At 47.3% G+C, this 19,095-nt stretch overlaps 1 protein-coding gene across 1 annotated transcript in view; it reads left to right on the top strand.

Annotated features, from left to right (window-relative positions):
* LOC309558404 (uncharacterized protein) overlaps window positions 1-19,095 on the top strand; it is a gene marked incomplete at its 3' end in the record, with an annotated part of 48,772 nt that overhangs the window by 5,250 nt on the left and 24,427 nt on the right. The window contains exons 2-3 of the mRNA XM_082261478.1: window positions 5,252-5,533; window positions 7,598-7,792. Coding sequence (XP_082117604.1) covers window positions 5,281-5,533; window positions 7,598-7,792 — 448 coding nt within the window. The 5' untranslated portion in view covers window positions 5,252-5,280. The remainder of the gene's footprint in view (window positions 1-5,251; window positions 5,534-7,597; window positions 7,793-19,095) is intronic.

Raw genomic sequence — 19,095 nt, forward strand, 5'->3', positions numbered from 1 at the left:
GGTTCTGGAGGAGCTGGGAGAGTCAGGCAGGCAGGAATTCAAGCAGTAGGTAGACGGGAACTTGAGGACTCCAGAGGTCCAGTCGATTTGGGGGTTGTGTGCCTTCAACCAAGGTAACCCCAAGATGACTGGAAACAAGGGGGACGCAATAGCGTCTAGGCTTATTAGTTCCTTATGGTCGCAAGAGGAGATCATGAGGAGAGGAGGAGTCTCCTGGGTTACAGGTCCGGAACTGATGTGGGAACCATCAGCCAGGAAGATGGTAAGTCCTTGGGTCTTGGGTTGAAGTGGAATACCCCGTTGAACAGCGAATGACTGGTCGATAAAGCAACTACATGCTCCGGAGTCAATAATCGCGGTTACTGATATGCTACCTCCTGGAAGCTGAAACGAGACAGGGAAGGCTAGGTGAGAAGCACTGGAAGCGGATGCTGGACCACTGGATGGGGAGATGGAAAGGCACTTACGTAGCTTCGCAGGGCAGGAGCGCACGTAGTGACCGGCTTCTCCACAGTACAGGCAGAGATTGTTCTGTCGCCGGCGATGCCTTTCTTCAGTAGACAGGGCAGGTCTCTTAACCCCAAGCTGCATGGGTTCCGGGACATCCATAGCAAGGTTTGCAGGAGCAGAGCTGGTAGGAATCGGATTAAAGGAAGGGACGTTTACCGGGGCCGCGAACCGCGGCATCATCCAGGCTGGACGAGGCTGCTGGGCGGAACGTTCTGCACGGCGTTCCCTGAGCCGGCGGTCTATCTGGATAGCCAGATTTATTAGAGTCTCTAGGGTGTCAGGAACCCCAACCCGGGCTAGCTCATCCTTCAGCCCTTCAGAGAGACCTAAACGAAACTGATACCGTAATGCAGCGTCATTCCACTGGGTGTCGGAACTCCAACGCCTAAAGTCTGTTACATAGTCTTCCACATCTCTTTGACCCTGCTGAAGCGCATGCAGAGCAGCTTCAGCGGTGGAGGTTCGCTGAGGGTCGTCATACAGCTGAGCCATGGCACTGAAGAAAGACAATAAGTACTTTAGATGAGGACTGCGCTCTTCAATAAGCCGATGAGCCCAAGACTGTGGTTCATCCAGGAGCAGGGAGATGACAAAGCCCACTTTGGTAGCCTCCAAGGAAAAAGTCCGAGGTTGCAGAGAGAAATATAATTCACATGCGTTGCGAAATGCCCTGAACTTGCCTCTGTCCCCTGAGAACTTTTCGGGTGTAGGGACCCGGGGTTCAGGTGGCAACATCACTACTGTGGGACCTGGAGTAGGTTCTGCTGGTACAGAGGAAGAAGAATCTGTCATCACAGGGGGGTTCCCAGGTGCAGAACGCATCCGTTCCTCCAGATGCATGTAGCCCTCGTGAAGTGTCTTTACGGCTTGAGATAAAGTTGTGAGATGCTGGCAGATCTCATCCAATGGTGAGGCCCCTCTTGCAGGCTGCGACATGGCTGTCTGATACTGTCAGGACTCTGGAGGCGAGCCTGATGTGCAGAGGGTAGCCTCTAGCTCACCGAGGGATGGAGCATAGACGTGTCACCCAGGCAGTAGACGCAGGCTAACCCGAGGTGCGGAATCTAAGTGCCAACCGGTCTTCACCAGAGCCTCAGATGGTGAGGTTGGATTTTGCTGCGTGTATAGCACCAGGTCGCGGTCCTCGGGGTTGCCCTGCCAGGAGGTGAACAGGTCTGGATCTGGTGGCAGATAAACAGACAAGGATAAAGCAAAAGAGTGGTCACAAACAAGCCGAGGTCAGGGCGGGCAGCAGACAAGCGAGGTGAGGGACAAGCCAGGAGGTCAAACAGGAATCAAACTGGATACAACAGGTTTCAGGTTCAGGAACACAGGAGAAGCTTCAGATCAGACAGCAAAGACACTGTGCTTCTGAGGTGCTTAAATAAGGCAGCCTATTGCCAATTAATGAAATTAGTCTGAGCTAGGTTAACCCTTAGGTGGCAGATTCATGACAGCACTTTAGTGTGCACAGGGAGCGTTCCTGACAGCGGGACTGCGACATTGCGGCGGACAAATCAGACCCCTAACTGACATTTTTTACACTTTTGAGGGGACCAGTGACATTACAACAGTAATCAGAACTAAGAATATGCACTGTCACTGTACCAATGACACTGGCAGGGAAGGGGTTAACCTGGTGGGTTATCAAGGGCATAAATGTGAGACTAGGGGGTGTTTTTCTAACTGTATGGGGGCAGGGCTTGTGTAAAGATCAGAGACCTGTGATCCTATATAGAAGGATCACAGGCGCTCTATGATCATTTCAGATAGAAGAACGGTCAGATGTGTTTACAACAGCTGACCGTTCTTCTCTCTCATCGGGGAGCGATCGCAGGTGGCCAGCGGCAATCGTAACCGCCAGCCCACTTGCATCGGTATCCCTGCTGTCTATTGGGGGTGGGAGCCTGCTGTCGGCGCCGCATGCTTGCCCCCTAGCACCACACGTGCGACTGACATAGTACCAAGTGGGTTCACGCAGCCGAGCCGGCCTGCCGCAGTAAAACTGCGGCGGGCGGGCGGCAAGTGGTTAAAGAGGTTGCAAACCTCAGAAAAAATAAAAATAAGAAAAAAAAAGGCATAATGAGCTAGTATGCATCGCTTACTAGCTCATTATGAAATACTTACCTCAGAACGAAGCCCCCGCAGCGCTGCTTGCTCACTGGTGACATGGCCGACATGTTCGGCCGTCTTCCTTCCGGGTTTGCGTCGTCCGGTCATCTGATTGGCCAGAGCCATGAAGATGTCCTCCACTGCCTCCACCCACTGACTCACTCACTGCCCAGGAGATTGCCAACCACTTCAAACAGAAGATTGATACAATTCGTGAGGAGATCATTGCTGTTCAGATACCTTCCATGCCTTATGCTTCATGCCCACAGGTGCCATCACTACTTCCCTCATTCAACCACTATAGACGAGGTTGCTAAACTACTTGCTAACATCCACATAAGCACCTGCCCTCTGGATCCTGTTCCCTCGCAAATGCTACATTCACCCACTGGCCCTATTCTATGCTCTCTAACCCACATCTTCAATCTCTCCCTCTCTTCTGGCATCTTCCCCAACTCTCTAAAACATGCACTAGTCAGCCCCATACTTAAAAAGCCCTCACTGGACCCAACCAATCTTAACAACCTACGCCCTATTTCTTTGCTCCCCTTTTTATCCAAACTCCTTGAACGTCTGGTCTACAATCGATTGCCGAGAATAGCCTTCTTAATTCCCTTCAGTCTAGATTTCGGTCTCAACACTCCACTGAAACTGCTCTCCTAAAACGAACAAACGATCTACTAACGGACAAAACCAATGGACACTATTCTGTATTCCTACTCCTGGACCTTTCTGCTGCCTTTGATACGGTTGACCATCCCCTCCTAAAAAACTCCATGCCTTTGGTCTCCGTGACTGTATTGTTCACTGGTTATCTTCCTACTTATCTAACCGCACCTTTAGCGTTACTCACAATTCTACTTCCTCCTCTCCTCTTCCTTTCTCTGTTGGGGTACCCCAAGGCTCTGTTCTTAGACCCCTCCTATTTTCAATCTAAATCCTCCTCTCTGGGTCAGTTGATAGCCTCCCATGGCTTCCAATACCATCTCTATGCTGACGATACCCAAATCTATTTATCCACCCCTCAGCTGTCTCCCTTAGTCTCCTCACGTATCACTAATTTACTATCAGATATATCGGTCTGGATGTCTCACCACTTCCTCAAACTCAATCTATCCAAAAACTGAACTTCTAGTTTTTCCTACACCACATGCCCCTTCCTCCCGATCTCTCTGTCAATATCAATGGCACAACTATCAGCCCTTCCCCGCAGGCCAAGGTCTTAGGTGTATTCCTGGACTCTGAACTTTCCTTCAAGCCCCACATCCAATCACTGTCCAAATCTTGCCGCCTCAACCTCCGCAACATCTCCAAAATACGCCCCTTTCTAACCAATGACACAACAAAGGTCCTAGTTCACTCCCTTGTCATACTACTGCAACTCCCTCCTCATTGGCTTACCTCTACACAGACTATCCCCCCTTCAATCCATCATGAATGCTGCCGCAAGACCCATCCACCTCACCAATCGCTCAGTGTCCGCTGCTCCTCTCTGTCAAGCCCTCCACTGGCTTCCGCTCACCCAACAAATTAAATTCAAAACAACATCTTACAAAGCCATCCACAGCGTAGCCCCCAGCTACATCACCAGCCTCGTCTCAAAATACCAAACAAATCACTCTTTTTGTTCCTCTCAAAACCTCCTGCTCTCTAGCTCCCTCATCACCTCCTCCCATGCTCGCCTCCAGGACTTTTCCAGAGCCTCTCCAATCCTATGGAACTCCTTACCCCAATCTGTCCGATTATCTCCTAATCTATTAGCTTTTAGACGATCCCTGAAAACCCTCCTCTTCAGAGAAGCCTATCCTACCCACACCTAACAACTGTACTTCCATTTTCTCCATCAGCTCATCCCCCACAGTTATTGCCTTTTGTTTCACTTGACCCTCCCTTCTAGATTGTAAGCTCTTACGAGCAGGACCCTCTAATTCCTCCTGTATTGAATTGTATTGTAACTGTATTGTCTTCCCTCATATTGTAAAGCGCTGCGCAAAGTGTTGCCGCTCTATTAATCCTGTATAATAATAATAATGTCACTCCCGCCGTATACGACACAGGGCTCTAAAGGAACGGCACAGGCGTATTGAGATTGAGTGCTTTGGATTACAAGCATGTTTCCGGAACAAATTATGCTATAATATTCTGTTCCTTTATTATCAATAAAACATTTTTGGAACAAGAAAGAATAACCTTTGCAGTGTGGGGGGGGTGGGGGGTCTCACTATATAAAAAATACATTTCTGAAACCTGGTTTGTTTTTAAAAACGACATCTTATGCTTCCCTGAGGGTGAAAGGCGGGATGACAGCATTGTCACCCTATCACCAGAAGGTGAAAAACAACAGATTGACTTGCAGGATTTAAATGTTATTACATTACTGGGGGACACAAAAGAAAAACAGATAAAAGTTATAACACTAGTGACCAATTGCATCATAATTGTCCTTTTTCTTTTTGCCCGTCTCCATTTTGCCCACTTTGCCTAGAGTTCCATTTTATTTTCTGATATCCTTGCGGGGTAAAAAGCTTGAGGTCTTCAGAAGCCTCCTTAGAAAGAGGTCAGGAAGACAGACCATGGCCAATTTTTTTTATAATAACTCAGCTGGTATTTTTCTATTTTGTTTCCCCAGAGAATTGTGTTTTCCTAGAAGATCTACAAATGACGCCAACGGTTGGAATATTCTCCAGGTCCGGGGAAGGTGACTATGCCTGGTTAATGGAGCAGCTAGGAGAATTCTGTGAGGTTCTTCCAGTCTACATCTCTAATAACAATCGCCATGTCCTGATACAATCCGCCAACAAATGCCAACTCGCCATATTGTATCACACCAAAAACAGAGGCCGACTTAACATCACCGATGTCACTGATTCCATCTACGATGAAGAGATACGCCTGCTGTATGACAGTCTTGGTGAGCAAAAAAAAAAGCAATTTTTAAGCCTAAACTAAGGTGACCAGATTTTTAAAATGAAAGCCTGGGACATATTTTTTTTCTTGGAAAATGGCACAAGACTACATAATACACAGAGCGCTGGGCACAGGACTACATAATACACAGAGCACTGGGCACAGGACTACATAATACACAGAGCGCTGGGCACAGGATTGCATAATACACAGAGTGCTGGGCACATGACTACATAATACACAGAGCGCTGGGCACAGGACTACATAATACACAGAGCGCTGGGCACAGGATTGCATAATACACAGAGCTCTGGGCACAGGACTACATAATACACAGAGCTCTGGGCACAGGACTGCATAATACACAGAGCGCTGGGCACAGGATTGCATAATACACAGAGCTCTGGGCACAGGACTGTATAATACACAGAGTGCTGGTCACAGGACTGCAAAATACACAGAGAGCTGGGCACAGGACTGTATAATACACAGAGCTCTGGGCACAGGACTGTATAATACACAGAGTGCTGGTCACAGGACTGCAAAATACACAGAGAGCTGGGCACAGGACTGTATAATACACAGAGCTCTGGGCACAGGACTGCATAATACACAGAGAGCTTGGCACAGGACTTCATAATACACAGAGCTCTGGGCACAGGACTACATAATACACACGGGGCTGGGCACATTACTGCATAATACACAGAGCTCTGGGCACAGGAATGCATAATACACAGAGTGCTGGGCACAAGACTGCAAAATGCACAGAGCACTGGGCACCAGACTACATAATACACAGAGCGCTGGGCACAGGACTACATAATACACAGAGCGCTGGGCACAGGACTACATAATACACAGAGCACTGGGCACAGGACTACATAATATACACAGTGCTGGGCACAGGACTGCATAATACACAGAGCGCTGGGTACAGGACTACATATTACACAGAGTGCTGGGCACAGGACTACATACTATACAGATTGCTGGGCACAGGACTATATAATATACAGAGTGCTGGGCACAGAACTACATAATACACAGAGCGCTGGGCACAGGACTACATCATACACAGAGTGCTGGGCATAGGACTGCATAATACACAAAGCACTGGGCACAGAGCTACATAATATACAGAGCGCTGGGTACATGACTACATATTACACAGAGCGCTGGGCACAGGACTGCATAATACACAAAGCACTGGGCACAGGACTACATAATACACAGAGCGCTGGGCACAGGACTACATAATATACAGAGCGCTGGGCACAGGACTACATAATACACAGAACGCTGGGCACAGGACTGCATAATACACAGAGCGCTGGGCACAGGATTACATTATACACAGAGCGCTGGGCACAGGACTGCATGATATACAGGAGGGTGTTAACCCTGTTAGTGCAGGGTTCAGAGGTTTGCTATGCACAGAGGACTCTTCTGCCCCCACATCCATAGCTCACCTCTGCACCCTTCTCTCACAGATTATCTCTGCAGCCATCTCTTAGCCCCTCCCCCACAACAGCTAAACTCTCCATCTCTTCATATAGCTGCTTCAGCTCTGACCCCTCCTCCCCCACTGCCCTCACCTGTGTGCAAACTGACTCTCCCCCATTTGCTCACCTCCCGGTCACAGCCCTCCACATAGTAAATTTTTGGCTCTGCCTCTCCTCCACTGAACAGCAACAGGAGCGGCAGTGAGATCGTCCAGCAGGGGGCGTCTGCATCTGAGCCACCAGGCTGTTTCTCAGCCAGCGTGGGATGCCCTGTCTACAATTATCTGGTCCTGAATCCGGGGACAAAACCGGGGACAGATTTGGTGTGGGGACAGTGTCCTCAATCCGGGGACTGTCTCCGGAAACCAGGGACATCTGGTCACCCTACACACGGGCCAACCGCTCTCAATTGTCATCACAAGCCACAAATGCACAATGCAGTGACTTTGACCTACATCATTGCAGAAAACATGTTCTTTTATGATATATAAATATACGTATGTATTGTGGGCAGTATGGGAATAGAAAAACGATGGATCTGACCCCTTTCCCTTCTATCACAGGACAAGGTAAAGTCCTAGCAGTCATTGATGATCTGGAGGACAGCAGTGAGGAGGCCAAGAACGGAATCCTGAACAGTCAGCCAACCCTTCGGACCAAGACTCAGAAGAACGTCTTCCTTTTCACCAAACTGGAGAAGAAAAACAGGCAAATATTGAGAGAAAAAGTAAAGCCGATAATCAAACTGATCCAAAGGGGTACGTTCAGAGCTCCAAAACCCATTGATCAGCCTAAGCCTAAGTTCAGCCATGAACCCGAACAAGGTACTAAAAATCCACCAACATATTCATTTACAAATGACAACAAAGCCTCCTCACTTCATTTTTATAGAACTAGAAAAAAGATTCCCCTTGGGTATGGGACTTTATGGTCAGTAACCAAACCTTGAGTAAAGAGTATATTTTATAGTAAATTTATTACAGTTGTACAAAAAAATGAAAATTTAATTGAAAAGATTACAAGCAACACTTTAGAACAGGGGTGGGGAACCTTTTTTCTGCCAAGGGCCATTTGGGTATTTATAAAATCATTCGGGGGCCGTACAAAATTATTATCAACTTAAAAATGTGCCTGTTATATTTGGTCAAAAATGTAATTAACTCACCGCTAATGTGATTGCTGCAACTACTTCTCTTTGGTGAGGTGTGTGATGTTAGCTGGTATTGATGATGTTGCTACTCGCAACTGGTTTTCCAGGTTTGCGTCGGTCAGTCTAGAGCGCAGTCAACTTTGTGGTGGTAAGCTTTGAAAAGAATTGCTGGCGGGTAATACTGGTGGGTATAGCCGGCTGGTACTGCTGGTGGGTACAGCTGGCTGGTACTGCTGGCTCAGGCTGGTACTGCTGGCTTGTACTATGCTGTGGGTACTGCTGGCGTGTACTGCAGGCTCAGGCTGGTACTGCTGTGGGTATTGCTGATTCAGGCTGGTACTGTGCTGTAGGTACTGCCTTGGGTACTGCTGGCTAAGGCTGGTACTGCTGGCTGGTACTGTGCTGTGGGTACGGCTGGCTGGTATTGCTGTGGGTACTGCTGGCTGGTACTGTGCTGTAGGTACTGTTGTGGGTACTGTTGAGGGTACTGCTGTGGGTACTGCTGTGGGTACTGCTGGCTCTGGCTGGTACTGCTGGCTCTGGCTGGTACTGCTGTGTGTGCTGCTGGCGGTAAATTCTGGCTAGCAGCGGCGCCGCACTGGAGGAAGAGGCGCTGTTTCCTGTATTGGTCACAGGCGGAGTGCATTTCATATCACTCCGCCTGTGACTCACTCAGACTGTCAGAACTATACAGAAAGCATTGGCTCCGTTCTGACAGATCAGCTGAGAGACACAGACTCAGCTGCATGGGGGGCCGGACCAAATGACTTCGAGGGCCGCATACGGCCCCCGGGACGTAGGTTCCCCACCCCTGCTTTAGAATAACATGTGGCCATATATTTTACGTCACTTGGACCGAAGGTGGCTGAGACTTCCAAAGACGACCAGACGCGTTTCGGACAATAGCCTTTTTCAGCGGTCAAGTAGGAATGGATCTCAGACACATAGAATAGTCCGTGATGAGTAGGGCCACAAATATTAAAAACAGGCAGGTGTGAACCTGCATCCAACAGGAATGCTGTGCTCCTGACAAGGTCACATCTCTTTCTGCCAACAAAAGGGAGTATGGAAGACAAGTATGGAGTATGGAAGCAAGAAAAACAAACAATAATAAAAAAGCCAAAGAGGGCTGTAAAAACAGCACAGTGTAGTTGCACAGCAGGGATGGCCACGCTCAGCCAAAAAATTCCCACAGGGATCCCAGTGATCAGTCCAAAAAGAGGGGGCGTTGTATTATGTATATCAACCTGTAAAGGTCCAGAAGAGTATGGATGAGTATCATATGGGAGTATCACTGGGTGTCCGGCGCCGCCATTGAATACATCCCACCGGACACCCAGTGACTTTTCAACGGTGATACTCCCATATGATACTCATACTCATGTATATACAGGGCTTTTTTTCTCAGATAATAGGTGCAGGAACTCCCCCCTTATAAGCCCCCCCTTGTCTCTGCTCCCCACCCCTCTCCAAGAACCGTCCCTTGGTTTCACCCCCTACCCACCACTCAGTACTGCCCCAAGTATCAGTTTATGGTGCTAAATAATTTGTATGGAATTTGTTCTTGTCTAATAACAAGAAAAGCAGTTAAATAGATCCATTGGCGCCAGCAACAATAGATCCCCCAAGCAACAATAGATTCCCCCTGAAACAGTAGACCCCAACCCAGCAACAATAGATCACTCACACAACAATAGACTCCCCCAGCAACAATGGACACCAACCCAGCAACATCAGGTCCCTCCAGGAACAATAGATTCCCCCAGAAACAGTAGACCCCACCCCAGCAACAATAGATCACTCACACAACAATAGACTCCCTCAGCAACAATGGACACCAACCCAGCAACATCAGGTCCCTCCAGGAACAATAGATTCCCCCAGAAACAGTAGACCCCACCCCAGCAACAATAGATCACTCACACAACAAAAGACTCCCCCAGCAAAAATATACCCCAACCCAGCAACAATAGATCCCCCACAAGCAATAATAGACCCTCACACAAAAACAGATCCCCACCAGTAAATCTCCCAGCAGACAGCATCAATAGACCCTCCAGCACACCCCTTGCTTTTATATACATTTAGTGCTGGAGGTGCCGGAACTGCGTTCCCCCGCGTTCCTGTTAAAAAAAAGCCCTGTGTATATATATATATATATATATATATATATATTGTGAGGGGTTAGCTCGGTAGCGGGGTTCGTTACACAGAGAGACTGCCGAGGAGTGGTTGAAAACAACAGTCTATTGTTTATTCTTCTAATTTTCTTCAAACATTTGCAAGCATCCAAAACAGCATAATTCAAAAAACAAACGTAAAATAATCCCTGGCCACTTGGGACATCTATCTTCTCACACAGGAACCTACCTATGGTGTCTGTCCCAACCTACTGCTGGGCAGACACTGCTGGTCATACAGCAGAAAACCAACAGTCTTTGTTTTCTTTGCACACAGAAAACATCCAACACTTCACCTTCAGAAGTCTTTCAGCTCACTGCTCTCCTCACTGCTCTCAGCTCCAGGAGGCATTCCAAATTATTAGTCATCCTCTGGATAACTTATAGAGGCCTTAATTGCCTCATCCTGAATAGCTGAAGCTTTTTTAACGTCCTTAAACCTTTCTGGCTACCTGTGCAGCCGACGCCCTATAGTAATTGGTGAATTGTCTACACAAGGCAGAAATGTATCTCCTGTCTGTGACAACACCCACAGATTTACCTGACTTCCTGTCACAATATATACAGTGTATATATATATATATATATATATATATTTTTTTTTTTAGCAAAGACTCTGGAGAATAAAATAGCGGTCGTTGCAATATTTTTTGTCACGCGTTAATTGCGCTAGCAGTCTTTCAAAAGCCATTATTTCGGGGAAAAATTAATTTCACTGCATTTAAAAAAAAAACTACACAGTAAAGTTAGCCCATTTTATTATATATTGTGAAAGATGATGTCATATCGAGTAAATAGATACCCAACATGTTACGGTTTAAAATTGAGCACACCCACGGAATGGCGACAAACTGCGGTCAATAAAAATCTCCATAGGTGATGCTTTAAAATTTTTAACAATTACCACTATAGAGTTACAGAGTAGCTCTTTTTTTAAATTATTGCTCTCGCTCTGGCGATCGCGGCGATACCTCACATGTGCGGTTCGAACAGCGATTTCATTTGCGGGCGTGACTTCCGTATACCTAAATAAAAATGTGAAAAAGGGTGCGTTGATAATTGTAAATTTGCTCTAACCAAAGATCCAACTATCTAATTGGAGAAAATGGAAAAATAAAATAGTTTGGTGCGCTAAACTTAAATGATGAAATTTTTATTTATTTTTTTTTTTAATCCCTTATCTGCTGCTACCCTGTGTATATGTATGACTAAATAGAAATGTGAAAAAGCGAACAGCGATTTCATTTGCGGGCGCGACTTCCGTATAAGTTTTCTTTCGCGCGCGAACTCATTGCGACGGGGCACTTTACATTTTTTTTTCTCCTATTTATTTTATTTCATTTTTTAATTTTAGTACAGGTTTTTTAAACAAAAAGTAAAAATCTGATCACTTTTATTGCTGTCACAAGCAATGTAAACATCCCTTGTGACAGTAATATGCAGTGACAGGTACTCTTTATGGAGGGATCGGGAGGAATGTGACAGTAATAGCAGTGATAGGTACTCTTTATGGAGGGATCGGGAGGAATGTGACAGTAATAGGCAGTGACAGGTACTCTTTATGGAGAGATCGGGAGGAATGTGACAGTAATAGGCAGTGACATGTACTCTTTATGGAGGGATCGGGAGGAATGTGACAGTAATAGCAGTGATAGGTACTCTTTATGGAGGGATCGGGAGGAATGTGACAGTAATAGGCAGTGACAGGTACTCTTTATGGAGAGATCGGGAGGAATGTGACAGTAATAGCAGTGACAGGTACTCTTTATGGAGGGATCGGGAGGAATGTGACAGTAATAGCAGTGACAGGTACTCTTTATGGAGGGATCGGGAGGAATGTGACAGTAATAGGCAGTGACAGGTACTCTTTATGGAGGGATCGGGAGGAATGTGACAGTAATAGGAGTGACAGGTACTCTTTATGGAGGGATCGGGGGGAATGTGACAGTAATAGGCAGTGACAGGTACTCTATGGAGGGATCGGGAGGAATGTGACAGTAATAGGCAGTGACAGGTACTCTTTATAGAGGTATCGGGGGTCTAAAAGACCCCAAACCCCTCCACTGCTCTTCAATGTATTCAAAATGCCCAAAAAAAAACCGGCATCTTTGAATACAGTCACTTTTTAAATTTGGCGCCTTTGCCACTAGGTACCCGGACGTGACGTCATGGAAGCCGTTTCCAGGTTACGTCATCGGAGACCTGATCAAAGACGAATCCGGCTTTGTTCGGGACTCCAACCAGCTGGCGGAGAGGTCCCGGCTGATTGATCGGGTCTCCTGGTGGGACGGGAGACCCTGGCAGAGCCGCAGAAGGTGGCGGGAGGGGAGGGTAGTCCCCTCCTGCTCGCTGGGGTAACGACCGAGCGGTTCCCGTGCCGCATCAGCCATTATCACCCGAAAGCCGACCGCCGGCTCTAAAAGATGGTATTGGGATGATGCCTCTAGCTGCAGGCATCACCCCGGTACAGCCACGTATTGCAGCCGACGTAGAGCTACGTCGGTTTGTGGGAAGTCGCAGGGGTGTCCAAACTACGACCCTCCAGCTGTTCAGGAAATACAATTCCCATGAGGCATTGTAAATCTCTGACATTCACAGAGAAAACTAGGCATGTTGGGAATTGTAGTTCCTGAACAGCAGGAGGGCCATAGTTTGGACATATATAAGTTCCCCTCTTGTAACATGTTATATATATTTTTAGGGTGTAACATGATACAAATGCACCGGAACCTGCACCCCCCCCCCCCTCCCTGAGTCCCTCCACTCGCTGTCACAATCTAAAAAAAACACGGACATGTGGGGCTCCGCCTACCTGTCTGCGTCATTCGTTTACAGTGTCATGTGAATGGTAAAACTACAAACTACAACATCCTTGGTGGATAACAGTTTGAAGTTCTCAATGAACTAGCAGGGTGCTGATGAGTTTTGTTCATTGAGCTTCCTGTCCGGCCGTATCGGAGGTACAGCCAGTCAGCTACACAGTGTGCAGGACCGTGGCATTATACCCAGGGTCTGCTGATCAAGGGGCGCAATGCTTCACAGGACCCTAACAAAATATAAATAATAAATGCACATATTTTTTTTATTTGAGAAAAATTGCGCATTTATTATTATTATTTTTGTTAAGTGAAGGCATCCTTTAACCACTTAAGCCCCGGAGGATTTGGCTGCTCAAAGACCAGGCCCTATTTTGCGATTCGGCACTGCGTGACTGTAACGGACAATTGCGCGGCCGTGCGACGCTGTGCCCAAATGAAATTGACGTCCTTTTTTTCCCACAAACAGAGCTTTCTTTTGTTGGTATTTGATCACCTGTGCAATTTTTACTTTTTGCGCTATAAACAAAAAAAGAGCAACAATTTTGAAAAAATAACAATATTTTTCACATTTTTTTATATGAAATTCTCAAAAAAAATGTAAAAATCAAAATTTTTGCACATTTTAGGCCAATTTGTATTCTGCTACATATTTTTGGTAAAAGAAATCGCAATAAGAGTATTTTGATTGGTTTGCACAAAAGTTATTGCGTTTACTAACTACGGGAAATATTTATGTCATTTTTATTGTTTTTTTTTTTTTAACTAGTAATGGCGGCGATCTGCGATTTTTTTTGCGGGACTGCGACATTGCGGCGGACAGATCGGACCCTTGACTGACATTTTTGACACTTTTGGGGGGACCAGTGACATTACTGCAGTAATCAGTGCTATAAATATGCACTGTTACTGTAATAATGACACTAGTAGGGAAGGGGTTAACTTTATTGGTGATCAAGGGGTTAAAGCGGAGTTCCGGGCACAAAATCGACCTAATCGATTTTGTGCCCATCCGCTTGCTTTGCTTCACCTGAAAAGGAATTGGATAGTTAGGATTTTTTATTTTTTTTACTTACCTTGTTATTGTAGAAAGAAATACTCACCTTTAGTCACTTCCTCCCTCTGTGGCCTCGGCCCACGCCGTCTCTTCCGGTTTGCAATGATTCCTGGGAGCTGAACGTCAACGCTCCCAGGAATCAATGCGACGGCACCGGCCCCGCTCGTCACTTCCGGTGCGACGCCGCATTCCCTGCTAAACAGCTTCTGGGCATGCCCAGAAGCTGTGTAGGAATGCGACGCTGCGTCGGAAGTGACGAGAGGGGCCGGTGAAGGCGCATTCTGGGAGAAGAAGACACGGAAGAGGACGCAGAAGAGGGTAGCGCCGGCTTCAGCTGCCCACAACAGAGATGGCAACGCCGGAGTAGAAATTTTATAAGTGAGTATTTCTTCTTGCAGGTAAGTGCGACCCGGGACAGATCAGAGGCTAGCCATTGTGGAATGTACTAGCCCTGACTGTCCCGGGGGTATGTTTATTGAAAAACTGTTTTTGTGCCCGGAACTCCGCTTTAAGTGTGTCCCTAGGGGCGTGATTCTAACTGTCAGGGGGGCGTGGCTTGTTAGATCATCACAGGGACATACGATCCTACATAGCAGAATCACATAGCCTCTGTCATGATCTAAGGGAGAATGACAGACGGCTGTGTTTACATCAGCCGTCTGTCTTTCTCCCTCTCCTGAGAGAGATCGCAAGTGGCCAGCAGACATCAGAGCCGCTGGTCACGCGCACGGGGATGTCAGTGAACAAGCGGGGGTAGGAGCGCGCTGGCGGTGGCGCACGCTTGCCCCCTACAGGCTCGTGGGCGAGCGCCGTAGGTCTACGTCGCTTTGCCCATAGCAATGGGACGGGAACTTCCGCCGATGCCGCCATTGTTATGGCAACCTGTTGGGAAGACAGAGAGCTGCTGTGCAGGCACGAGATCGTGAGGTGCATGCTGGGTAGCCAGCAGCACCAAATCCCGGAAATCAAGAGAAGAGCGCTTCAGATGACATGGAACCCGCCTGCTTCCGAGATCTGGTTAGCCTTCAAATATTTTAACACAAACTACAAGGACTGCACATAGGACATGTTCTAAATGTTGCTAGATATGTATAAAAAAGTACAGAGGAGTGTTTGAAAAAAAAAAAAAATTATTTGGAGGACTGGAACTCCGCTTTAAGGATTTCCTCCTTTAGGAGAGGAAGTAAAGGAATGCATCTTCAATGGGACACAGACCGTGAAAAAGAAATTCCAAAAAAGAACCAATAGGCACTGGGATTTCAGCCTATATCCCTTTAGGGCTGTAAAAACAAGATATCTTATTTTCCGGCGTATAAGACGACTTTTTAACCCAGGAAAATCTTCTCAAAAGTCGGGGGTCGTCTTATGCGCCGGGTGTCGTCTTATAGGGTGGATGCTGCAACTTCGGTGGTGGGGGGGCACAAAAACGGCCGCAGTATGCCCGGGGTTGTAAGCCTGTGTGGATTGGCTCTCCCAGCCTGCCCAGCCCTCCCTGTCTCAGAGACTATGGTATGCCCGTTACATAGACAGTTGCCTATGGACGCGGGTAACGGGGTGCTGCCTCTAGCTGCAGGCATCACTCCGGTACAAGCACTTTCCCCAAATATCGACAATATCGGTAACCTCCGGGGCCGATACCGATATATCGGGGAAAGTGCAGATCAGCCCTCGTTATATCAGCTTTGCCGATAATCGGTCGACCCCTAATTTAAACCCTTCCCTACACTATCCAAAACTGGAAAAAAAAAGTTTCACTATACGTTAAAAACATATTAAAGCGGAGTTCCGGACAAATTTTTTATTTTTTTCGTAAAAATACCCCTAGTATAGTCAGGGCTCGTCTATTTACAATAAGGTATCAAACTGTCCCGTTTTGTATTTGTGCAGCATGTATAACCTACTTTGTTTTCCGGTCCTGTGCAGCGCTGCCATCTGCAGTGTGGGCATGTGAAGCCGCTGTGTGTCCCTCTTCCGGGATTCCATGCATGCTGGCTACCCAGCATGCACCTCCTGATCTTGTGCATAACGCGATGCTACGAGCCGACGATACCCATTGACTCCTGGGATTGATGACACTCATCTCCCAGGAGCCAATGCAAAGCTGGAAATGACGTATGTCGCCATGGGAACATAAGCAGGAAGAGAACAGATATTTCTTCAAAAATAGTGTAAATGAACAGAAAAACAAATATCGTATTTATTGGCGTATAACACGCAGTGGCGTATAACACGCACCTCAAATTTAGGAGGGAAATTTTAGGAAAAAAACTTAACCACTTACCGCAAAGTGACGTAGGGCGACGTTGGCAAACTTTATGTTATAGCTAGAGACATCACCCCGGTACCGTTGTTTAGAGCCGGCGGTCAGCTTTCCGGCGGTAACAACCGATGCGGCTCGGGAGCCGCTCGATCGTTACCCCGGCGATCTGGAGGGGATGACCTCCCCCTCCCACCGCCTTCCGTGGCTTTGCCCGGGTCTCCCGTCCCACCGAGAGACCCGAGCACCCAGCCGACACGTCCGCCGGCTGGATGGAGTCCCCATCATAGCCGGAAGCGGCTTCGATCGGGTCTCCAATGACGTAAGCCGGAGGCGGCGTCCATGACGTCATGTCCAGGTTACTCTGCTGCTAAAGGCGGCAAATTAAAAAAACGAGTGTATTCAAAAATGCCGTTTGTGGAGTTTTGAATACATGGAAGTGTAGTGGAGGGGTTTGGAGTCTTTTAGACCCCCGATCCCTCCATAAAGAGTACCTGTCACTGCATATTGGTGTCACAAGGGATGTTTACATTGCTTATGACAGCAATAAAAGTGATCGGATTTTTATTTTTTTTTAGAAAAACCTGTGATAAAGTTAAAAAAAAATAAAATAAATAGGAAAAAAAAAAAAAAATTTAGCCACCCCCGTCGCCGTTAGCTCGCGCACGAAAGAAAACGCATATGGAAGTTGAGCCGCAAATTAAATCGCTGTTCAAACCACACACGTGAGGTATCGCCGCGATCGCCAGAGAGATTTTGCACGCTCTAGAAAAACAACCCACCATGTATGAAGGATCTCCTATTTACTGACTGTGCTTATCACCAGTTTATGACTTCAATTGCTCTATATACACAGGTCACACTCATACCTTTACCCCTACAGAGGTAAAACATATACAGGAAACCTTGAGTACTCTTCACTCATTAATATTTAACCAGGCACACTGTGCTAGATGTGCCGATGACAATTCATAAATGAATGCTAGGAGAATAGTATAACCAATATCTAAAAATCAATACACTTGTGTGCAATTATTGGAACAAAAGCTCTCCTAAAGAACTCATGGAAGAAGTCTATAAAATAAAAGCCATTAAGAATTTAGCCAATGCAGGGCAAAGCAACAGCAACCTTGCCAGCGCCATTGCAGAGAGCGGCGATATACCGGTATTTTAAAAACAAAAAGGCCGCGCTGAGAGGCAGAGGGGGGTGGGCCGACTGAGGGGAAGCGAGGACGAGTGGCCGCTGCCATCAGAAGTCCTGGCGCCTATGATAGACGTCACACGTCCCGCGTCCCGGCATTGGACCACTGTGCTGTCTATCATAGGAGGCGGGACTTCCTAAGACAGACACTGCTCGTCCTTCCTTATACTCGGCCCGGCCCCTCCCCCTCCTCTGCCTCTCAGCGCTGGCCGGACTCTTTTTTTTTTTTAATAGATCGGCGTATAACACACACTGGTGTTTTGCCCTCCATTTTTAGGAGGAAAAAGTGCGTGTTATACGCCGATAAATACGGTAAATGGCCAATTCAATTTTAGCATGCATGGAGGAAAGTGTAAAATGTGGGTGGAACTCCTCTTTAACTGCTTGCTGATATACTGCGGCAGGCTGGCACGGGTGCGTGAATTGACGTATGGGTTGTTCTCTCGGAAATGATCACAGAGCGCCTGTGATCCTCCTATTTAGGATCACAGGTCTCTGTGTTCATTTCACAAGTCTCTCCCCCATACAGTTAATAAAACACTCCCCTAGGCCAACAATTAACCGTTTGATCACCACTGAGTTAAGCCCTTCCCTGCCAGTAATCAGTGCTAAAAATATGCACTGTTATTATACTAATGACACTGGCAGGGAAGGGGTTAACACCAGGGGCGATCAAAGTGTTAAATGTATCCCTAGGGGGGGCTCTCTAATACCACTTTTCCACTGCAAGTACCGCCTCGGCTCCACTCGGCCCTGCTTGGCTCTGTTTGGTTTTCCACTGCTTGGTACGGCATGGTACGGTGTTGGAACGGTTCGGTACGGTTTGCTTTTCCACTAAAGTAAAGTGGGTGGGATAACAACGATTCTCTGACCAATCAGTGGCTAGTAGTGACAAACAGTGAAGGCTGCATGCAAAGGATTGTGGGATATGGTACCGGTACGGCCCTCTTGGAACCACAACCGAGGTTGTACTGTTTAAGCAAGCCATACCATTTGGTTCTATGTAGTGGAAAAGCGCCGCCGTACTGAACCGTTCCAACACCATACCATGCGGTACCATGCAGTGGAAAAGCGCAAAAGCGAGCCGAACCGTTCAGTTCCATGCAGTGGAAAAGCGCCATAACTGTGTGGGGGATGGACTTGCTGCATAAACCCAGAGACCTGTGTTGATAAATAGGAGGAACACAGGATTCCTGTGTTCATTAGCGAAAAAACAGCGGTCTGACGTGTTTACAACGGCAGACCGCCATTCTGTCTCCATGGGGAGCGATCGTGGGTGCCCAGCCGACATCACAGGCCACCGGACCCACTAATTGGCTCCCCCCTGTAGCCAATCGGCACGTGTGCGCGCCTCTGGTGGCGTGCGTATGCCCCCCACTAGCAGTCCCACAAAGCGATGT

This window comes from Pelophylax lessonae, assembly GCF_965119305.1.
Source record: "Pelophylax lessonae genome assembly, chromosome: 6".
NCBI lineage: Eukaryota > Metazoa > Chordata > Amphibia > Anura > Ranidae > Pelophylax > Pelophylax lessonae.